This window comes from Camellia sinensis, chromosome 5, assembly GCF_055761805.1.
Source record: "Camellia sinensis isolate YWXY chromosome 5, ASM5576180v1, whole genome shotgun sequence".
Lineage (NCBI taxonomy): Eukaryota > Viridiplantae > Streptophyta > Magnoliopsida > Ericales > Theaceae > Camellia > Camellia sinensis.
Window position 1 is genome coordinate 190,037,178 of NC_138965.1, and position 22,753 is coordinate 190,059,930.

Consider the following 22,753-nt stretch of genomic DNA (forward strand, 5'->3'; position numbering starts at 1 on the left):
CATTTTATGTGTTTGGTTACGACTTGAGTGTAGAGTTGTTTTTAAATTTAAAATATTAACATTTTAAATTATTTACATTTTTTGAATATTTAATTTATTTAAATTTTGTTGTTAAAATATTTTTTTTATTATTTAAATTGATTAAATTTTTACGATTTACATACTTTTTGAATATTTAATTTAAATTTTTGCGCATTAAATTTTTTTGATTATTTACATTATTTAAATATTAAAAATAAAATTAAAATTAAATTTATAAAAAAATTCAAACTCTATTTTATAAAAATATTTTTAAATATTTTAATTTTTTTGTTATGTATTTGGTTATGATTTGAGTATAGAGTTATGAAAGTAATATAGAGTTTCGAATTATGTGTTTAGTTATGAGTTTTCAAAATAATTTCTTAATTATTATTTAAAATTTTTTAATTTTTTTGTTAAAATAATTTTTTGAATATTTATTTTAAATTTTTTACTTATTCAATTTTTTAGATTATTTACATTATTTAAAAATTAAAATTAAAAGTAAAATTAAAAATTAAAAATTAAAATTAAAATTAAAATATGAATAAAAATAAAAATTATATTAAATATTTAAAAATAAATTAAAATTAAATAAAAATAAAATACGCAGGACAATATAATAAATATTTTATGTGTTTGGTTACGATTTCAGTGTAGAGTTGTTTTCAAATTGAAAATATTAATATTTTAAATTATTTAAATTGAACATTATTTAAATTATCCAATATTAACATTGTTTAATATTAACATTATTTAAATTATTTAAAATTTTTTAAAAAAAATTATCCAAATTTGGTTCTCCAGGGAGGCTGACATGGAGGACCACTTTCATTGCCACAAGTACAAGTTGAACATAAGGGGCAGTTTGGTAATTGAATAGTAAGACACATCACCAAAAAGTCAAAAAGTCAAAAAAACTAAAAAGTTCCTTCCAAACTAAATTTTTTAGTCCAAATTAAAATAGTCAAAAAAATCAAAAAACAAAAAAATCAACCCATTTCCCAAACGAAGGCTTAGTGGTGTGGAGATCATCCCCGTATAGGGTCCCAAACATTTTCCTTCATAAAATCATGGTTGATAAAGTCATTTTTATACATGTCTTTCCCTTCAGACCATCTCCAACGCTTCAGCAAACCTGATATCAAAATCAAAATTTGATGAAAAAGCCACTTTTTTGAGCTCCAACGGTTTCACCAAATCGATATCAAATCCAGAATTCAGCAAATCTTGTACCAAAATGAGAACAGGCGAAGCATTTTACCAAATCACTGTTCCTAACCGTTGGGAGAGACCAACCGGTCAACCAGCCGGTTGCCCGGCCGGTTGACCAACCGGTTGACCGCCTAAAGGTTCAAACGGTTCGAAGAAAAAGGTTCAAACAGTAAAAAAAAAAAAAAAAAAAAAAAAATTTGCCTAACCGGTCGACCAGCCGGTCGACCACTAAAAGGTTCAAAAAGTTCAAAAAAAAAAAAAAAAGAAAAATTTTTTCGCTTAACCGGTCGACCAACCGGTTGCCCCTGGTACAAATTTGATGAAAGTACACCGTTGGAGCGAGTGGTATCAAATTGGTAAAATGAGTCATTTTTTACTCAAATTTGGTGAAAAATCTGAGTAACCGTTGGAGATGCTCTCATAGAATAAACTTTTTTCCCAAACGGTCAACTAAGGGATGTGGAGGAAGACGAGTGTTTGACAGGAAACCCATCCACATCCACACCACCACAATACAAAATTGATGCCTTACTAGCACAGAGAGAGAGAGATTGATTTATAAAGTCATTCCCCAAATCAATCGATGGCGACCTAATCTCGATCTTCCCTAATCTTCCTGAATCCTGCCAGCTATTCTACTGTTCATAATCACATCCACCACCACTACTCAATCCCAAACCCAACAACAGAAGTCATATTTCGACCTCTGCGCACCCTTCAACTGCGGCGATATCACCTTCAGCTTCTCTTTCTCCCCCTCCTCTACCTTTGGCACAGCCCAATTCGACTGCGGCCTCCCTCGCTTCCAAATCCCCTGCGACCCTTCCTCCTCAATCCCCAGCATCGAGCTCTCCGGCCGCCTATACCAAGTCAAACAACTCTTCTCATCGGACCGTCTCGTCACCATCGTCGACAACCAACTCATCAACGAGATTAGATTGGGTTCGTGTACTTCTCTCCAAAACCTCACAATTTCAATTACGGATGGCACTGTGGGAAACGCGGTCCTCGGGCTTCCAGTGGGAGGTGTGAATCTCACAATCTTCAAGTGTCCAAATGGGAATTCTCTCCCCAGTGGATTTCTCGATCAGGTTGTGGGTAATTACAACTGTAGTGAGGGGAATCGGGTTTACATTTGGGATGGGACTCGGACCCAAGTCAGGCCCGGCCTGGGTCCGGTGGTGGAGACGCCGGTTGGGTGCGAGAACGTGAGTTTGCCCTTATCTGGTGCGAGCTTGCAGAGGCTAAGGTCGAACAGGAGTGGTGCTGATGCTGATGGCGCTCGGACGCTGCTTGCGGATGTGTTGAGTTATGGGTTTCAGCTGGAATGGCCTAATATTACGGACTGTCAGACTTGTGAGCTGACAGGTGGACGATGTGGATACGACGTGAGCAGCAAAAGCATAGTTTGCTTCTGTCAGGGCGGCTGTAGTAAGTAAGTGTTTTTTCTTTTTCTTTTTCTTTTTTTTTTAACAGATATTGGAAAATTCTTAGATACTGTATTAGATATTTATTTATATTTTACAATTATTAATTTTTTCAAAATTACTTCTTAATAATATTTTTTTTAAGAATATTAATTATTATAATTGTATTTGTGTTATTAATGAATTTAAAAAAAGACAAAATAATAAATTCATATTATTTTTTTTTAATTTTTTTAAAAAAAATTAATATTTTAAGATAATAAAAAATTGTAATAAGAGACTGATATTTTGTCCCACCAGAGAGTGCACGTTTTTTGTTTTTTTTTTTTTTTGAACAGTAGATAATTAGAAACTTGTCATAGGCATTTTCAATTGGGATTTTTATTGATAAGTCCAATTTAGAAGTGTTTTAAGCCAAGAAGTCCATGAAGGAATTTTTTAACCCATTTAGTCCCATGTATGTATAGTTTTATTCCATAAAGTCCATTTTCTTGATTTACACTATTTTCTTGTACACTTATGCCCTTATATTTAATTTTGATACCCTTATAAATATTTTTTCAACGATTAGCCATTTAATGATGTGAACACTCATATTTTAAAATTCACATTTGTAGGAATGTAAATTGGCCCGTGGGCGGCCCAAAACCCCCCCGCGAGCCAAGGCGGGCCCGGCCCGTTGACAATGTGAATATTCACATTGACATGTTAAAATTCACATTAATAGGAGTGTAAAATTGGCCCCCGTCCCGTGGCGGCGCGAAACCCACCCACGGCTCGTGGACAGGCCCGGCCCGGCCTGTTGACAATGTGAATGTTCACATTAACATGTTAACATTCACATTGATAAGAGTATAAAACTAGACAGCAGCCCAGGGCGGGCCCGACTCGACCCGGCCCGGCCCGGCCCGGCCCGACCCGTTGACAATGTGAATATTCACATTGACATGTTAATATTCACATTAATAGGAGTGTAAAATTGGCCCCCGTCCCGTGGCGGTGCGAAACCCGCCCGCGGCCCATGGGCGGCCCGGGGCGGGCCCGGTCCGGCCCGTTGACAATGTGAATATTCACATTGATATGTTAACATTCACATTGATAAGAGTATAAAATTGGCCCGCGGCCCATGGACGGCCAAAAGCCCGCCCGCTGCCCGGGGCGGGCCCGGGCCGGCCCGTTGACAATGTCAATATTTACATTGACATGTTAACATTCACATTGATAAGAGTGTAAAATTAGCCCGCAGCCCGTGGGCGGCCCGAAGCCCGACCGCAGCCCGAGGCGGGCTTGGCCCGACCCGTGACAATGTGAATATTCACATTGACATGTTAACATGCACATTGATAGGAGTATAAAATTAGCCCGCGCCCCGTGGCCGCCCAAAACTCGTCCACGACCCGTGGGCGGCCCGGTGCGGGCCCAACCCGTGGGCGGCCCGGTGCGGGCCCGACCCGGCTTGTTGACAATGTGAACATTCACATTGATAAGAGTGTACAATTGGCCCGTGACCCGTGGGCAGTCCGAAGCCCGACCTCGGGCCAGGGCGGGCCCGGCTCGTTGGCAATGTGAATATTCACATTGACATGTTAACATTCACATTGATAGGAGTGTAAAATTGGCCCGCAGCCCGTGGGCGGCCCGAAGCCCAATCGCAGCCCAAGGCGAGCTTGGCCCGACCCGTGACAATGTGAATATTCACATTGATATGTTAACATTAACATTGATAGGAGTGTAAAACTTGTCCGCTGCCCGAAGCTCGCCCGCGGCCCGGGGTAGGCTCGGATCCAAACCCGGGCCACCCAAGGCCGCCCATGGGACGCGAGTCAATTTTACACTCTTATCAATGTGAATGTTAACATGTCAATGTGAATATTCACATTGTCAACAGACCGGGCCAGGCCCGCCTCGGGCCGGCCACGGGCTGTGGGCGTGTTTCGGGCAGCCACGGGGCACGGGCTAATGTTACACTCTTATTAATGTGAATGTTAACATGTCAATGTGAATATTCACGTTATCAACGGGCCGGGCCCGCGTCGGCCCGGGGCCGGGCTTCGGGCTGCCCACGGGTCACGGGCTAATTTTACACTCTTATCAATGTTAATGTTAATATGTCAATGTGAATATTCACATTGTCAACGAGCCGGACCGGGCCCGCCCTGGGTAGCGGGCGGGCTTCGAGCCATCCACGAGTCACGAGTCAATTTTACACTCCTATCAATGTGAATGTTAATATGTCAATGTAAATATTCACATTGTCAACGGGCCGGACCGGGGTCGCTCTGGGCCGCCCATGGGACGCGAGTCAATTTTACACTCTTATCAATGTGAATGTTAATATGTCAATGTGAATATTCACATTGTCAACAGGCCGAGTCGGGCCCGGCCCTGGCCGCCCACGGGCCGTGGGCTAGTTTCGGGCAGCCACGGGGCGCGGGCTAATTTTATACTCTTATCAATGTGAATGCTAACATGTCAATGTGAATATTTGCATTATCAACGGGTCCGGCCGGGCCCGCTCAGGGCAGCCCACAAGCTGCAGGCGGGTTTCGGGCCGGCCACAGACCGCGGGCTAATTTTACACTCCTATCAATGTGAATGTTAACATGTTAATGTGAATATTCACATTGTCAGCGGGCCGGCCCGGGCCGGGCCCGCCCCGACCCGGGCCCGGGCCCGGGCTTTGGGCTGCCCACGGGTCATGGGCCAATTTTACACTCTTGTCAATGTTAATGCTAATGTTAATGTTAATATGTCAATGTGAATATTCATACTGTGAACGGGCCGGCCCGGGCCCGCCCCGGGCGACGGGCTGGTTTCGGGCCGCCCACGGGCCGCAGACCAATTTTACGCTCCTATCAATGTGAATGTTAACTTGTCAATGTGAATATTCATATTATCAACGGGCCGGGTCGGACCTATTTTTTTGGCTTGTAGGCTGGCCCGGCCTGACTCGAATTTTTCCGGGCACCCACGAAGATCGACATGAGCCGGGCCCCTACACATTGACGGTATAAACATTTATATTGACGGTGTGAACATTCACATTAAGGGTATTTTGGTAATTATGTCACAATAAGACTTATTGAAATATAAGAAAGTAATGTGAACTAAATGAAACATAAGTAGATGAAAAGGGTATTTTGGTCTTCTTATCTCAAATTGGACCTAATGGAATAGTCAAAAAGAATATAGGTTGAATGGAATAAAGCTGAAAATGAATTTATCAAAAAAGCTCCCTTTTCAATTAGAAACTTGTTTGTGCTCTTACTCTCCCACCCCGCGTCATGTAAATTAAGCTAATAATAGACCCAGTTTTCTTCTTAGTCCCCCACCCATCCCCCAACCCAGCTCTTCTTAGAACCCCCAACAAGCCCCCAAAATTCCCCAACCACCACCAAGAGTTGAACTACATTGTGGTCGGATAAGGCCATGACACCACCAACATCTGTATAATCCTCCCACATCCAACGAAAATCATATCATTAGCACCCTCCCCACAAATTTTACAATCTCTACGAGGCATAACTCTTTTTATAGTGGAATGTACTATGTGTTCTACCAAATGATTTTATTAGGATAAATTACACTAACATGATCCTTATAGTTTGGAACCCGTATTATTTTGATTCCTAATTTTTAATTGTAACACATTTAATTTGAATTTTGAATTTTGTTTCAAATAAGAACAATTGAAGATACTATTATTTAAGTTCAAGGACAAAATTGTCAATTTGATAAAATATAAACTAATTTGACAAAAATAAATGTCAAACAAATATTTTTATATTTTTAAAAATTATTTCTACCCACCAAAGGTAAAATTATGTAAAACTAATAAAATTTTTGACCATTTATTTATTTATTTATTTTATCAAATTAATTTTTAGTATGTGTTTGGATGAAGATCATGTAATGAGTGGTTGTTAGGATTTTAATGTGTAATCGATATATTTAATATATGAAATATTTTTAGTTTTTGATTTTTTAATTTAATGGATTAGTTTAATAATGATATCAAAATTGTCGTCATATTTGACTTTTGAAAAAATAGAAATTAATTTAATGAAAATAAAAGCAATAACCCACTACATGATCATCATCCAAACACATAATAAAAATTAATTTGGTAAAAAAAATAAATATATAAAAGATTTATCAATTTTATATAATTTTATCTTTAGTGGGTAGAAATAATTTTTTTTAAAAAAAATTGACATTTATTTTTATCAAATTAGTTTATAGTTGATCAAATTGACGATTTTGTTTTTAAAATTAAGTAATGACATTTTTAATTATTTTTATTTGAAATAAGATTTAAAATTTCGTATTAAATATGTCATAATTAAAAAATCAAAAATTAAAATGACACATATTCTAAATTATATGGATAGTTAGTTTGATTCGCCCTTTTTATTATTATTATTATTATGAGTATAGACTATAGCTAATAAAATGGTGGGAACTGTTCAGCACCGTCCATTGGGTGGTGGTTGATGTTGATATATAAAATATATTGAAATATGTCAAAAAGTGTATAAAAATTTAAGTGTATGAAAATATCTGCATATTGAAATCTAGTTGTATGAAAAATGTGCATTTTGAAATCTAGTTTTTTTTTTCAGCATTATTTATGAGTAGTCGTTACCAGGTTCATAAAATGATTTACACTCGACTGTTAGGTTTCGTTTGGGAAGCCAAAAGCCAAGCTTTTTTAGTTATTTTAGTTGCAAAAAACAAAATAAGTTTTTTAACGCAATAAGATAAAATATCACATCTAACTCATAATCATTACATTCTTTCTCTAAAAAAAAGTCAAAAAAATCAAAAGTCTTTCCAAATCAAGTTTTTTAGCCCAGGCTAAAATAGCCAAAAAAGTCAAAAAGCCAACTTATTTCCCAAACGAATCCTTAATGTACTCCAATCTAACAAGGAGGTGCCCCTGATATAGAATAGGGGTGCCCGCGGTTTGGATTGAGACGATTTGCGGTTCGGTTTGGACTTGTCCACATCTATGTGATTTGGAAAAAAGTTAACCCACAACCGTCCACAGTGTAATTTGCGGTTTGTGCGGATAGAGTTCACGGATGTATGGGCGATTGCAAGTGGTTTGCGGATTAGACTTTTTTCTTAAAAAATTTATTTTTGAGTCTTTTTTTTTCCCATTTTGTAAATATTTATTTTAAACCATTTTTCTGCCATTTTCTAAAATGCTCTAACATTAATAATTGATGAATTAAAACTTATAAAATAAAAAGCACAACAAAATCAATTCCTAACCCAAACAAATCATTCAAAATCTTAAATAAAATCATAAACTAAAACAAGCACATATTTCAAAATCCTAAATTAGATCAACAATCACATTCACTATCTACTATCCCAACAATACAATTAAAACAAAATCATTCAAAATCCTAAACTTACTTAAAAGTAATTATTCACTAACTTTTACATTGATCCAAAATGCAATAAATAAATAAATAAAGTAATTATTCATTGACTTACATTCATCCAAAATGCAATTTAAAAAAAAAAAAAAAAAATTGTTATCAAACTTGATTCAATTCAAACCTATGAAATAAAATAAAAACACTTGCAAGATCTCAAACTTCATCATGAATCACTTCCAATCCAACTTTCAAAAATTTTAATTCCATGCACTTGGTTGATGAACCCTACGCAAAAACAAACTGACAAATATAAACTTTAATCTTCAATCTTCATAATCCCTTTAACAAAAAAAGTGTAAAAGAATAAAGTAATGAAAAGATAAATAAATGTCTATATATTGTATCTCAATATAGTAAGAAAATGTGTTGAGTATATGAAAAATTACCAATGAGCAAATGGATATTCAAGTTCAATTATAGCATCAACATTATAGGTTGAACTTGAAAATGAGTTTGACTCCAAAGTACCTAATTAGGAGTTAACAAGAGAAGATTAATAAAACTTATATTAAAAAATAAACAATACAAATAAAAATGAAGATAAATAAATTCTCATATTACCTCAGTCATATTGCTCAAATTCCTCCACATCATCCATCGCCTTTTGAAGAGAAATTGGAAGGTTGCTTTGAAGCCAATTTTGAGTACATACAAGAATTTCAACTATACATGGCCGTTTTTAACTTATCCCTTTCATTCTTGAATATATTAAGCACTTCTTTAGATATGGTTTGATGAGAGGGAATTGGTGTGAATTTGGGTTGCATGACATTACAAAACCTTCTAAATCCAACTTCCTTCACAAATCTAAATGACAACTTATCAATGACTACCATCTCCACGAGAGACTTTTTACTAGCATCAAAATTAAAAGTTGTTGCTACAACCTCAACACCCTCTTTATTTTGTTTCGGTTTAAGATTTAATGTTTGTTAATCATCTGTATCCCTATTTAGATATTCTTTACAATTGGGTGTATGACTCCTTAAATTGCTAGTCCCATAAAGTCTAGAGTCAGCCAAATTCTGTTTCTTGCTATATTTGCATACGGTTCTACACTTCCCATCGGTCCCTACAACCTTATTAAAATGATCCCAAACTGTGGATGGTGCTCTCCCCCCTCCACCCTCATTTTTTCTCTTTGGGGGTCTAGGAGGCTTAGGTTCAGGTTTAGGTTTGGCTAAAGGGGGATTCATTTGAGAATTAGAGGATTCCGGAGATAAAAGATTGATTGTGAGAAATCCAACACTATCCTCTATTTAAACTGGATTACAAAATTACAGATTCAATTTCAATAACGCAACAGATTATAGATTCAATTTCAATAACATAATTACAGATTCAACACAATTATAGATTCAATTTTAATTACAGATTCAACACGATTACATATTCAATTTCAATAACATAACAGATTTAATAACAGATTCAATAACATATTTAATTTAATAACAGATTCAATCACCCTTCAAAAAAAAAATTAATAACAGATTCAATTTAAAATTTTAGTAACAGATTTAATTTCCACTTCTGACATAGATTCAATAACAGATTTAATTCCAATAACACAGATTCAATAACACAAATTTAATTCCAATAACACAGATTTAATTTCAACTCTTAGATTTAACACAGATTCAATAACAGATTTAATTCCAATAATAGATTCAATTAATTTCCAATACATTCAATAAACTCAAAGAATTAAAAGATTCAATTTCCACTTTGAATTCAATTTCCAAAATCTTAATCACCATTTGAAACAGAATCTTAGTCACACAAACAAAAATAAACAAATAAACTCATAGATGTGTTGCCACACATCTAATTGCATAACAAAAAAAATTTAGAGACCAAAGAGAGAGAGACAGACAAATCTGATTGCCTAAAAAAAATAAGGATCGGGGAGAGAGAGAGAGTTGCAGAGCAAAGTCGATCTTGCAAAGGTCAATCGGTCGCTTTGCCAGTCGACACAGAAAGAGAGAGATGGAAGAATGAGAGAGTGAGATTAGAAGAGAGGCTGCGCACAGTGAGAGACAAATCTGATTGCCTAAAAAAAAATCAAAGATCGGGGAGAGAGATAGAGAGAGACGCTTACCTAAGAGTTGTCAGAGAGAGAGAGGATCTTGCGAAGGTCGATCGGTCGCTCCATTCGCTGGTTCTGGTCGCCACAGAGAGAGAGAAAGATGAAAGAACGAAAGAGATGGGAAATGAAATGAGTGAGAAGAAGAGAGCTACGCAGATTTCTCAAATTAGGATTAGGGTTTGGTTTGTTTGGTCAAAACAACATATCTAGGATAGATCATAGATGAACGGTCCAGGTTTTTTTTTTAAGAAAAAATAAAAAATAAAATATTTTAAGTTCGGGCAAGTTGTAGCGGGTGCGATTCAAACCCGCAACCCAAAAACTTACTATATTTCAAACCGCACCCTATCCTATTGTATTTGTGAAACCGTCTATACGTGTGCAAGTCAGGTCGGGTAAGGCGGATTGTACGGGTCAGATAACCCTATGCCTAGCCTCTCATACAAGCACATGAATTGTATTAAGTTTAGATTCCAACAAAAAAATATATATATATCTAACTGAAGTGTCAAAAATAACAAAAGGCAACATGAAAAAATCTAAACATCAATAGCACTTTGAAATCTCTTTCAGTGAGACTTGATAGGAGTCGGGAGAAAATCATTTTACTACGAAAATATATGGCTCCCCTCGAGTTAAAATCCTAGTTCCACCCCTTCAAGCCACCAATGGTGACACCAATAATGAGGCAGGGAGAAGAGAGGGGAGATGATGAGTCAAGGACAAACGACTTGGGTGACAACTACCAAACCCCATAACCGCAAGCATTGCCACTGCCATCTTCATCTTTTCTCTTGATCCACAAGATTCGTTTTCATTGATGCCTGTTATGATGATGGGTTACAAGAAAGGCCATAACCACAACAATTTGTGATTATGTTGGCGGAGGCGAGCGGTGGTCATGGCCATTACTGGGTTAGAGTTTGACAGAGTGTTTGTTTTATAAAAAGAGGAGGAATTTGGGGCAAGAGAGAATGGTAAGGGAGAGAGGGAGAGAAGTGGAAAAAATGGTTGATCTGTTTGTTTAACCCATTTAGAAAATTAAGGGTAAATGAGGAAATTCAAAATAAAAATTGATGCTATCATACTATTCTATGCAGCTCTTTGATGTATCCCTAAAGAGTGGGGTGAAGTGTAACATGTCAGGCGAGAGCAGTGTAATTTCTCCAAACTAATGGGATCATTGAGCTATAATTTAAGCAACTATCAGAGGAGATCGGTGTAATTTTCCTTTCGTTTATTTAGTCTACATCACACATATTAATCGATGAAATATGGATACTTCAAAAAATATGGCGTATCTGTACCGGGTAGTTACCGACGTGTAATACCTCGTATGGTACTTCTGCATATGTACCGGGTACAAAAACACGTACCTAAATTTTTTCTTCTTAATTTTTGGCATATCCATACGTATCTACTATATACTTAAGCCGTACCGTACTTCAGTTGAAACAATATTTTATTCTACTATAGACATAAAACTCCTTTCATTAGATTTCTTTTTTTATTTTTAGTTTTTTAGCATGTTTTTAAAATTAAACTATGATTTGTAAAATATATTAACATTTAATTTTGATTTATACCTTTACTTTTGACATTAAATGTTAATTGTATGTTGAATTTTAACAAATTAAACCATTAAATTAATTTTTGCATTGCTGTACCAAACCGTATCCGTACTCTACTTTTCTTGGATTTTATCGTATTGACGTACCCATATTGTACCAGTACCCGTGCTTCCTAGATATTAAACCACTTAACATGAGTTATTCCAATCATATTCTCTTATCTTAAATTTTAAATTTTTATTATTGCATGCTATAGTTACGACGAAGAATCAATTTATAAACTTTCTTCGTATATTAAAAGATGTTTTTGTGGGCATGGATTCAATATATCGGAATCGCCAGTGGTATTCTTATTATTTTCACCCTAGGTGAACCCATTGTAGATAAGGTGCTTCCTTATTATGGAGTCCAAGTCTGACTGTTACAATCGTAACTTCACTTACCCATATTCTCCTTCTACCTATTGTAAAACATAATAATAATATAATAATAAGAGAAAGAAAGAAAGAAAGAGTTTGAGTTTTGCACGCAATATCATATTTCCTAGCGCACGTTATAATTCTGGTGCATAAACAATGTTGAAATTCTTGTATTAATTTGTGGACTTATTTTGTAAAGCTATTAAAGTCGTTTGAAATTGAGCAACACCGATTATCAAATTTGTTAAATTTATCCAGTATGCACCAATTAGGTATATTAACATTAATTATATAATTATGACTTTCTTATCCCTTTGGTTTATTTTTAGCACTTCCATACTTTGTTGTTTTTATCAGCCAACAGATCTGCATCTGACATTTTTCAAAGATAAAATGGCATACTGTAAGATGCGAAAAATTAAAGACTAGTAGTGTAACAATTTCACATGGATGAGAAAGAAGGAACGGGTCAATTCCACAACCTGTTTGCCTCTAAAACATGTGGGGAGAAAAATGGTACTATCAGTTTAATAAGTGTACTTGCATTGCCCACATGAGAATTAAAATTGATGACTTTTATTAAACAATGTTGCAAACGAGCAAAATGCTTAATTGAGTTGAAGAGTGATGGTGATTTCAGGCATTTTTGTGCCAATAATGATAAATAAGTCTATTCTACTCTTTGCTAGACACTTAACCTTAGTCCCAATCACTTGAAGTTGGTTTAGATGGATCCATTTCTTTAGAACTATAAATGCTCAATTTTCTTTACCTGAGGTTTATTTAGATTTTAATTGCATGGTTTGTTGACCTTGAATTCCTAAAACCTTGTCATGCAGCTTTTTTCTCTTATTTTCTTGTCCATGAATAATTTATCACTTTTGTTGAATAAGAACAGAACTTTCAAGCCTCATTTCTACCTACTCTCAAAATATTGTTTACTCATTACATTCCATCCTTCAACCTTGAAGGCAAAAAAAATCAAATAGATGGAAGCTCATCGGAGGTATATCCTCGTTCTTGAAGAAAAACCAATATTTGGCAAATATTGAAATTCAACTTAACCCAAAGCATCTCATAATGCTACAATGTTGTTTCGAGCCTATTTCTCTGGCAACAACGCAGCCAGAATTCATCATCTTGTGTTTAGCAACCAATCATTCATTTCTGCATCAATAGACCAACATTCTAATGGAAGTAGTCATTCATGCCAAACTGACCCCTGTTATAAATGATGTCTTATTATCACTTGGGCAACGGAATTTCATTGAGGCAGCATGAATCAACATTGAACTTGATTTATGAGATTGAGACATATGATGCCATAATGGATTCATAACAAGATTTAATCCTTTCATTGTGTATTTAGGAGTTGTTTGGTGCAGATTATTAGGGTTGCTTACAGTTTTTTGTCATTTTGGGAATTTGTGCCAATGTTTGCTGCCATTTCTGGAAAAAAAGTTTATTATTAAGAAGTTGGGAGAGAAATGCATTTAGCTTATACTTTTCGATTATTGGTGTTTAGTTCATAATAAACTGCACCAAACAGGCCATTAATTCATCATTATTTTAGCTTTCTGTAGGTATTGCAACTGGAAGCATTTGCGCTCTGCTTGCTGTAGTCTTACTGCTCATGTTCAAGTACAAAAGGAGAACAGCTGCAATCTTCAAGCCATCATATTTTGGAAAGAATCAAACAACAGGAGATGAAAGAAACGCAAAGGAGTTCATTAAGAGTTACCAATCAACCTTATTAACAAACTACTCATACAATGATATAAAGAAGATGACTGACAACTTCAAAGAAAAATTAGGGGAAGGTGCCTATGGCAATGTCTTCAAAGGAAAGCTGTCTTCAGATAGTCGGCTCATTGCTGTCAAAATGCTCATGAATTGTAGAGACAATAGCGAAAATTTCCTTAACGAAATCACCACCATTGGTAGGATTCACCATGTTAACGTTGTACGCTTAGTAGGCTTCTGTTGGGATGGCTCGAGACAAGCTCTTATTTATGAGTACATGCCTAACAATTCATTAGGTGATTTATTACATCAAGAAGATGTACGTGTTTCATTAGGATTGGCACGATTACTTGAAATTGCCATAGGAGTTGCACATGGAATAGAGTATTTGCACAACGGTTGTGACTCGCGAATCTTACGTCTTGATATAAAGCCTCAGAATGTGTTGCTGGACCAGAATTTCAATCCTAAAATTTCAGACTTTGGATTGGCAAAAGTATACTCTCGAAATCAAAGTGCAGTCACAATGACAGGAACAAGAGGAACCATTGGTTATATTGCTCCTGAGATCTTCTTAAGAAATCTTGGTAAACCTTCTCACAAATCCGATGTTTACAGCTTTGGAATGCTGTTACTAGAAATGGTTGGTACGAAAAAGCATGTCGAATCAGATGTGAACACTTCAAGTGACGCTTACTTTCCTGGTTGGGTTTATGACAAACTCATACTTGATGAAGAAAGGGAGCTTATGGAGCTTGAAGATTCTGTTGTTGGAGAGGATGTGTACATAGCGAGGAAGATACTCAAGGTCGGCCTATGGTGCATCCAAATAAATCCGAAAGATGGTCCCTCCATGACAAGAGTGGTGGAAATGTTGGCTGGCAATGTGGAAGCCATTGAAATGCCTCCAAAGCCTGTCTTCTTTTCTCCTCCTCGCGAGGCACATGAGCTGGACATTTTTAGCTCCAACGAAAGCGAAAGCAGTGTATTGGCTCTAGCAAGTGGCAGTCATGAAATGTAAAAATAGAACCCAAATGACGAAGAAGATGAGTTGCCCAGAGTCGTCTCATATTTATGTGGTGGTGAAGATGATTGGAAGGTGAGCAAGTCTTCTTTCAAATCATTCAGCAACTCAACTCAGTTGAACAAGCCTTGATGTTTCCCAATTTATCAGAGTAATTTTTTTTATTTCTCTCTTACTAATAAACTAAACATAGTATTAGTCTATGATAAAATATTATAGACTAACAGTACGTATCATGAAAAAAATATTATGAAAATAATCATGAAAGATTCTCCATCATTAGATTACACATATAAGAAAACACCACACACTAATCAAGGGATGAAAAATTTTCATGAAACATTTTATGATATTTTTTTCACGATCTCTAGTATTATTCGATAATTTTTTTCACTCTTTCTCTCACCGAGGAAGCCTGAGTGGTTAAAGTATAAGGGGGAATCACCTGTGGTAGTTTCACAAAATTATTACAAATTTATGAAAAAATTTAAAATTTTAATTATTAACATTTATATAAATTATTACTGATTTGTAATTAATTTTTCTAAATGTCCATTGAGATGTTGTTTTCCAAAAGTGCAATATTGCACTCGTTTGGCATAAAGAGTTGGGTGGTTGTTTGACTATTTTCGTCACAAAAAGATAAAATAGGTTAAAAAGTCAGTAAGATAAAATGTCATATCTAAACCATAATTATTATTTTTTTCCTCACAAAAGTCAAAAAAATCAAAAAGGCAATTCCAAATGAGACTTTTTAGCCTCAGGTTAAAATATTCAGAAAGTCATAAAACAAAAAAGCTAACTCACATCCTAAACGAATCTATTATCATAATTCTTCATTTTTGTAGAAATGATAGATTTAGATCTTACAATTCACTTGTAATGATGTAGTAATAGGATTGAGTAAGTTGTGACAAATAAAATTAACCCTAACATGTCGTATCATTGTGGGTCAAACTAAAAAAACAAAATATAAAAATGCTAGAAATCTCAAGAGAATGACCAAAAATTCTACCAAAAAACATAATGGTTACAAGGATTAAAACATAATAATCCTATAATTAAAAATGTATATATATTTTTTATTTTTTATATATTTATATATATAATTTATTTACAATGATTAGATTATCTCAAATTCACATGATGGACTAAACTGGTTAGTTTGGACATGTGGATGCACCTCAAGCCCTACTCAAATGGTTTATTTATAAGAAATTGGATTGTTGGACTTAATTGGTTCATGGGCTTATTATAGACCTCACTTTGATAATTTTTTTTTTTTTTTTTTTTTAGAAAGTACTTTTATAATAAAATTTATTTATCTTTAGATCTTTGTTGGTAGATTATTGAAGAAAAAAAATATTTGATATGATAAATCTTAACCATATAATTTTAACATATATATATAGATTTAAAGAAATAAAAAAATAATTTTAAATTTATATTTTTTATTTATTTTTCAAAATAAAAATATAATGATATCGTATAATTATTGACTATTGATCAATATAATTTCTTATTTGAATAATCTGTTGGGAAATTTTTTAAATTAAATTCAAAGTTTTATGAATTTTCAAAAATCTTCGTAGTTTGCCAAAAGAAAATTTGAAACAAATTTTAAAAATGGAAATTTTTTTTAAGGTCCTTGGTATTAAAATTTTATAGGATAAAAGATATGCAATATTTTCATAGTGCTTGGGGTCCCTCAACATTTTTTCAGAGAAATTTCGCTAAGTGTGTTTGTGTGTTCATGCTTGAAATTTCTCTATACACATCAAAATCCTCTTAGAATTTCTCTAAGTGTATTAGTATGTTCATGTTTAGAATTTCTCTGGACATTTTCATTGAAATTTCTCTAGACACATCACAATCCCACAGTGTTTAAGAAAATTCACACACTAACCATAGTCAGAGAAAATTCATACAGTGACCACAGCTAGAGAAAATTCACAAAATTACAAACAATGACTACAACGAGAAAAAATTGACACAGTTCTCACATCTAGGGAAAATTCACACAATCCAGAGAAAATTCAATCTAATTTGCTCAAACAACTTTCAATCTGATTTGCTCACATCACAATCCCCTCATCCAAATTTCGTTACAGTCGTAAGTTTATTGTTGTACATGATCACCCATCTTGCAATTTAAAATTTGGGTTACTTAATCAACCATTTTTTTTATAATGAAAACTCAAATAGTTTGTTGTTGTTTCTTCATCGCAAAACCAACTGGGTGCCAAAATTTCAATTTTTTTATTTTATGAATCGAGTTCCAATTGAGCTTTTTCTAATTTTCTCAAGTAACATTTCTTTTTCTTTTTAGCTTTCTAGGTAACCAAACAAGATATCACACAAACAAGAAGAATTTAGAGAGAGAGAGAGAGAATATACTAACCCAAAGAAAAGAAGATCGAGAAGAGGGGAGTCGCAGATAGACTTGGTTTCATCACGAGTCCAATCGTGTCTAGGACCTTCTCTGATTGTTCGCTCTGCTTGAATTTTAACAACAACAACAGCAGAAGAAGAAGAAGAAGAAAAAGAATATGAGGACAAATGCAAGTTCAGGATCATCAACAACAATGGGTGTCAATTTGGACAAATTAATCTAATCAACATTATTTTTCACTACAACAAAATTGGGTTTTTATGACATTACATCAACGACATACAATAAATGCAAATCGTATTTTTTTACTTTTACGACTTTCTTTTTTTGTATGTTGTAAATAATATCCTAACCATGACAAAATCAGTATAGAAAGAGAGAGAGAGAGAGAGAGAGAGAGAGAGAGAGAGAGAGAGAGATGTGAATTGCCCTAGCCACGCCGACTACGTCAAGAACATGATCACCGGTGCCGGCCAAATGTTGGACAATCATGAAGAGAGAAAAGAGAGGTTGAGGGAGAGAGATGAGAGAATATATGACTGAGGGGCTTTAAACTACAAAAAAAATATATTATAAATCGTCCATTACTAAAAATTAGAAAGGAATATTAGATTAACTTTTCCTTGAAAATTTGTCTCCCATTGAAAAAGAAAAAAAGCAGGAGCACTTAAAAGTGTTCCATTGAATTCATTTTGAATATGAAATTGTGAAAATAATATTAGTTGGCCAGTCCCGCTACAGACCCCCACTCAAATATCACCCCAAACCCCCAATGACGTAGAGATGGTTACACACTTTCAAAGAAGTTTTGCAACTACAATGTGTGTATGCACTCACTGGTTAAAAAAAAAGAAAAAAGGAAAAAAAAAAAAAAAAGAAGTAGAAGAACAAAACAAAAGGGTGTCATTATTGCCCAAAAAGAATACAGAGCTCTCCTCCTTCTCCCTCCTCCTCTGTCTTTAGTGACCTTCATCTCCTCTATCTCTGGCGTCTCTCTCTCCTGCATCTCTGGCGCCTTCCTCCATCTCTGGTTTCTCTCTCTCACGAGCACTGCGATCGAGATCGAGATCACCGCTAGGATAGAATTTTGAAGGGGTTTCAAGTGTCTCCGACGAAAGGTTAAATTTTTTTTGGCATTGGCGTCGAAATGATAGGAAAAGGAGCAATGGTAGTCTTTATGAGACTTATTTCCCATAAATTGTTGCAATTTAAACCTCAAATGCATTTTAATCCTCAGTATTTTTATTAGATTATATTGAAATTGCTATACATTGGCAAATGGGTTTGCTATAGTATACTGGTACATATTAATGGGTTTTTGATCTGGCTATTGTTGATTGAATTTGTTGAACTAGTGAAGAAAACAAAAGGAGAAAGAGAAGCATAGAAAAAAAAGAAGAAAAAATCAAAATCAAAATCAAAATCAATTCGCCAGAAGTCATGGCGTTGCCGGCATTTATGTTGACTGTGTTTGTTTGGGGACAGTTGGATCAACTGGGGAGTGTTGAAATTATGGACAAGGCTTCCATGGTGGTGGCCGTGGGTCTTGAGCTAAGTTGTACGTTGTTGTAAGTGTTCTTTTGGGAGTTACTTCTTAGTCATCCTTCGTTGGAGTCAAGGGAGGAAGAGGGAAAGAGAGAGAGAGAGCCGAGCGTCCTTTGTAGGAGTCAAGGGAAGGACGGAGTCGAGTGTCCTTCGTCGGAGTCAGGTAATGGAGGGAGAGAGAGATGAGAGACCTATAATGAAATCAGATTTTGAATGACTTTTGAATGAGGAGAGAGAAAGAGAAGGTGCGTAGGCTGAAGGTGCACGTGAATATCATGTGATTGTCCACATCAACTGGGAGTGGGTGGGGGTCGGCTTACCTGGGGGTCCAAAGCATTTTTCATTAGTAGGCATACATATATAGCACCATCTGCACACGTGGCAGGACTAGTGAAGCATACGAATCAAATGACACCTAAAATATTAATTTTCAGTGATGAAATTAGCATAATTTAGGATTAAAATAAAAAAAATAACAATTATTTAGAAGAGATATTGTTGGCTACATATTTTGTAAAAGCCAGTTACAGTTTGACACGTGGCAGAATAAGGGTAATAAAGGAAGGTTATTCAAGCCTTCAATCCTGATCGTACATGTGGCAATAAATATTGGTTCTCACATGATCTGAGTAACACTTGATCAATAACGGGATGCAAGATGACATAGCTTCAACGGTTACTCATATTCAAATTTAAATACAAGAGGGAAGCTCAACTGCCAGCAATGGCGTAGTGGAGCTACTTGTAAGGAAGCATGATCAGCGATCATGGAGGAGCAGTTCGACGGTTCGAAGTGCAGTTCGAAGGTCATCACTGACGAGTATAAATAGCAGGGCAGCCCCCAGAAAAGAGGGGACTCAGATCATACAAATCAGTCATCTACTTCATATATTTTCTTCTCCAGTCTTTTACATTTCCAGTCTTTAAATACCTGTTCTTTAAATACCTGCACTTTAAATACCCGCACTGCACTTCGATTCATAGGAGTAGTTTCAAGTAGATTCAAGTGGATTGCTGTTGTAAACCTCTCCGAGGCTGAGTTTGGACCATTGTAAGTGTTCATTTTAATGAAATACTTCAATTGTTCTTCATATTACTGTTATTCCTTTTAATTTCTCCTAAGTCAAGCCACCAGTAAAAGTCCTCTTCATTGAGGTTGAAAGAACTAAAACACAATCGTCTGGTAATTGGTTGGCAATCACAATTTCTGTAAGGACTAATTGATCCTTGCTGGCACGCTCACATTTACAAAAATAACCTTCGAAAAGCCAAAAAGCCAACATATATTTTTGGCACGCCCAGTGGGACCTAATTAAAAATGGCTAGAAGAAGACGACAAGGAGAAAATGAACGCTTGGAAGAAGGCGTGGAAGGAGAGGTAGAAATACCAAATCCAGAGGATAATGTGGTAACACATCCTGTGGAAACTCCTATATTGTCAGTACCTATGGTCGAACAGACCAGTACTTCTGGACAAGAACCATATGTTCATATTATTGGACGAAACCAAGGAATTGGACCATCCACTGTGCCATTTACTCAACCAACAAATCCATGGGATGGTTTAGTAGATGCCATGGGACAACAATTAATGAACACAATGGAAAGGTGGGCAACATCCTTTTTGGATCGAATGAATAACCACCAACCAACAAACACAAGACACACGGAGGAAGTTGTAAATGTCCCCCAACAAAGATTGGCTAGAGAAAAACAGCCTATGCAAGTTAATGGACATCCTAATGGTCAAACTAGTACCCAAAACTTTGAAAGACCATCACCTCAGTCTTGGTATGAACCCATTTCAAGGCCTATAGCAGGCCAAAATGCCTCAGTACTTAAGAATGAAGCCACACAAGTTGGTGGATCTGGCCAAGTACAAGAAACTGGCACAAGAATGGTTACAAATCTCATGTTCGAAGCCATACCTGGCACAAGGGGGTACACTAATCCCTTATTCGAATTTACACCCGGGGGGTTGGAGGGTTTTCCTACAAATGGCAGAGACACAACACCTGTTCCAGCACCTTTTGCAGGTCCTTTCGCAGGTCATGCTCAAAGGGGTTACCCATACCCTCAACAGCAACCTGCACTGCAAGGACAACCAGCGCCAAATTTACCACCTTATGGACCAAGAGGACCACAAGCACAACTTTGTCCACCAAATCCTGTGTTTGCCCCTCCAGTAGTGGTTCAGCAGGCACAAAATATGGTCCCTAGAGACCAGATTGCTGATATTGTTAGGGAGATATGTGGACCAATGGCTCGGGGGGTCCAGACTCCTATATACAGAAAACCATACCCAGAATGGGTAGATAGGGTACATGAATACCCAAGAGGATTCAGAATACCAGATTTTACTCTATTTTATGGAACTGGAAATCAGTCAACTGTAGAGCATATTGCTAGATTTGCTGCTCAATGCGGTGAATTCACTAATCATGATTATATGAAACTGAGATTATTTCCAAATTCTCTGACTGGAGGAGCATTCGTATGGTACATCAACCTTACACCTGGGTCCATTCAAAATTGGCAACAGATGGAAGAGGCATTCCATGCCCAATTCTTCCAATCAGAGCCAGAAGTTTCCATGGCAGACTTGGCTAGATTGAGTCAAAGGCCTGAGGAAAAGGCTACTCAGTTTATTGCCAGATTTAAAAGGGCTCGGAATAAATGTAGAGTCATTCTCCCAGAGCCAGAGTTTGTGAGATTGGCCCAAAACGGTTTAGAGTTCAGGCTTCGAAAGAAGTTTGATTCAACTGAGTTCAGGGATTTGGTCGAATTAACCTATAAGGTGTCTAGATATGAAGCACTATTAGAAGAAGAACAAGATCGAAATAATGCCTCGTATAAGACATATTACAGAGATCCCAATTATGAAATCGATGCAGCAGAGATTGTGGGCAAAGAACCTGTAATTTGTGAAGCATTGATTCATAAAGACACCACCATCGACCAGCAATTTAAAAAAAAAGATTTCCATAGAAAGTATTCTTTCGATCTGGCAAAAGCAGATGACATTTTTGACCATCTGCTTGCAGCCAATTTCCTTAAGTTACCAAATGGAGTAAAATTGCCATCTCCAGATGAACTTAAAGGAAAAATATATTGTAAATGGCATAACTCTTGGTCTCACTCGACTAAAAACTGCATTGTTTTTCGAGACAGGATCCAGGAGCAGATTCGGAAAGGAAGTCTGAAATTCCCAACCAAAACAGAAAAGATCATGGGGATTGATAGTAACCCGTTTCCAGAAGTTGGAGAAGGCACAGTTAATGTGGTTGTACCAAACTTCCAGAATCTATCTCTGCAGGAGTTGGAAGAGGTCAACGTGCAAATGCATACTGCCAACCAGACAACTGCTAAGAAGGAGACTAGAAACCCACCAGCTATTGGACAAGGTTTCTCACATCAGAAGGAGCAATCTGACGAAGAAGCACTAGATGACAATTCCTTGGAAGCAGCTGTAATGCAGAGGATGTGTCCCAGGTGCAGACTGAGTCATAAATGGTTGAGGGGGCTTCCAATTGATGGAAAGCAATACTACAGAGATGTTCAAAGACATTCTAAGCCAACCAATGCTTACAACAAAAAGCCGTACCCAGGTAGTGATAGGCAGCGACCATCAATGGTTGAACCTGCAGTGGACAGAATGCATGCTAAAGGCAAGAGGTCCTTGTATGAGTCTAGACCACCTAACTACTACAGAGTAGAAAGCAACCATTCTGAAAGAAGATTGGGGAAGAGTTCAGGTTACGGGATTAAAGCCAGGGATTGGCCTCCTAGACTAACCTCACGCAGAACTGAAAGTGGCCACTTTCATCAAAGGCCAGAAACAGACTCGAGACATGAAGTCA

The 22,753-nt window shown here is 36.2% G+C and overlaps 1 protein-coding gene across 1 annotated transcript; it reads left to right on the top strand.

The window, feature by feature from the left end:
• The first annotated feature begins 1,693 nt into the window (after positions 1–1,693).
• Positions 1,694–15,284, top strand: LOC114285704 (rust resistance kinase Lr10-like). Its single transcript, XM_082872425.1, has 4 exons — positions 1,694–1,709; positions 1,867–2,671; positions 13,161–13,195; positions 13,773–15,284. The coding sequence occupies exons 1-4, from the start codon at positions 1,694–1,696 to the stop codon at positions 14,951–14,953; spliced, it is 2,037 nt and encodes a 678-aa protein (XP_082728551.1). The 3' UTR covers positions 14,954–15,284.
• The last annotated feature ends 7,469 nt before the right edge of the window (positions 15,285–22,753 follow it).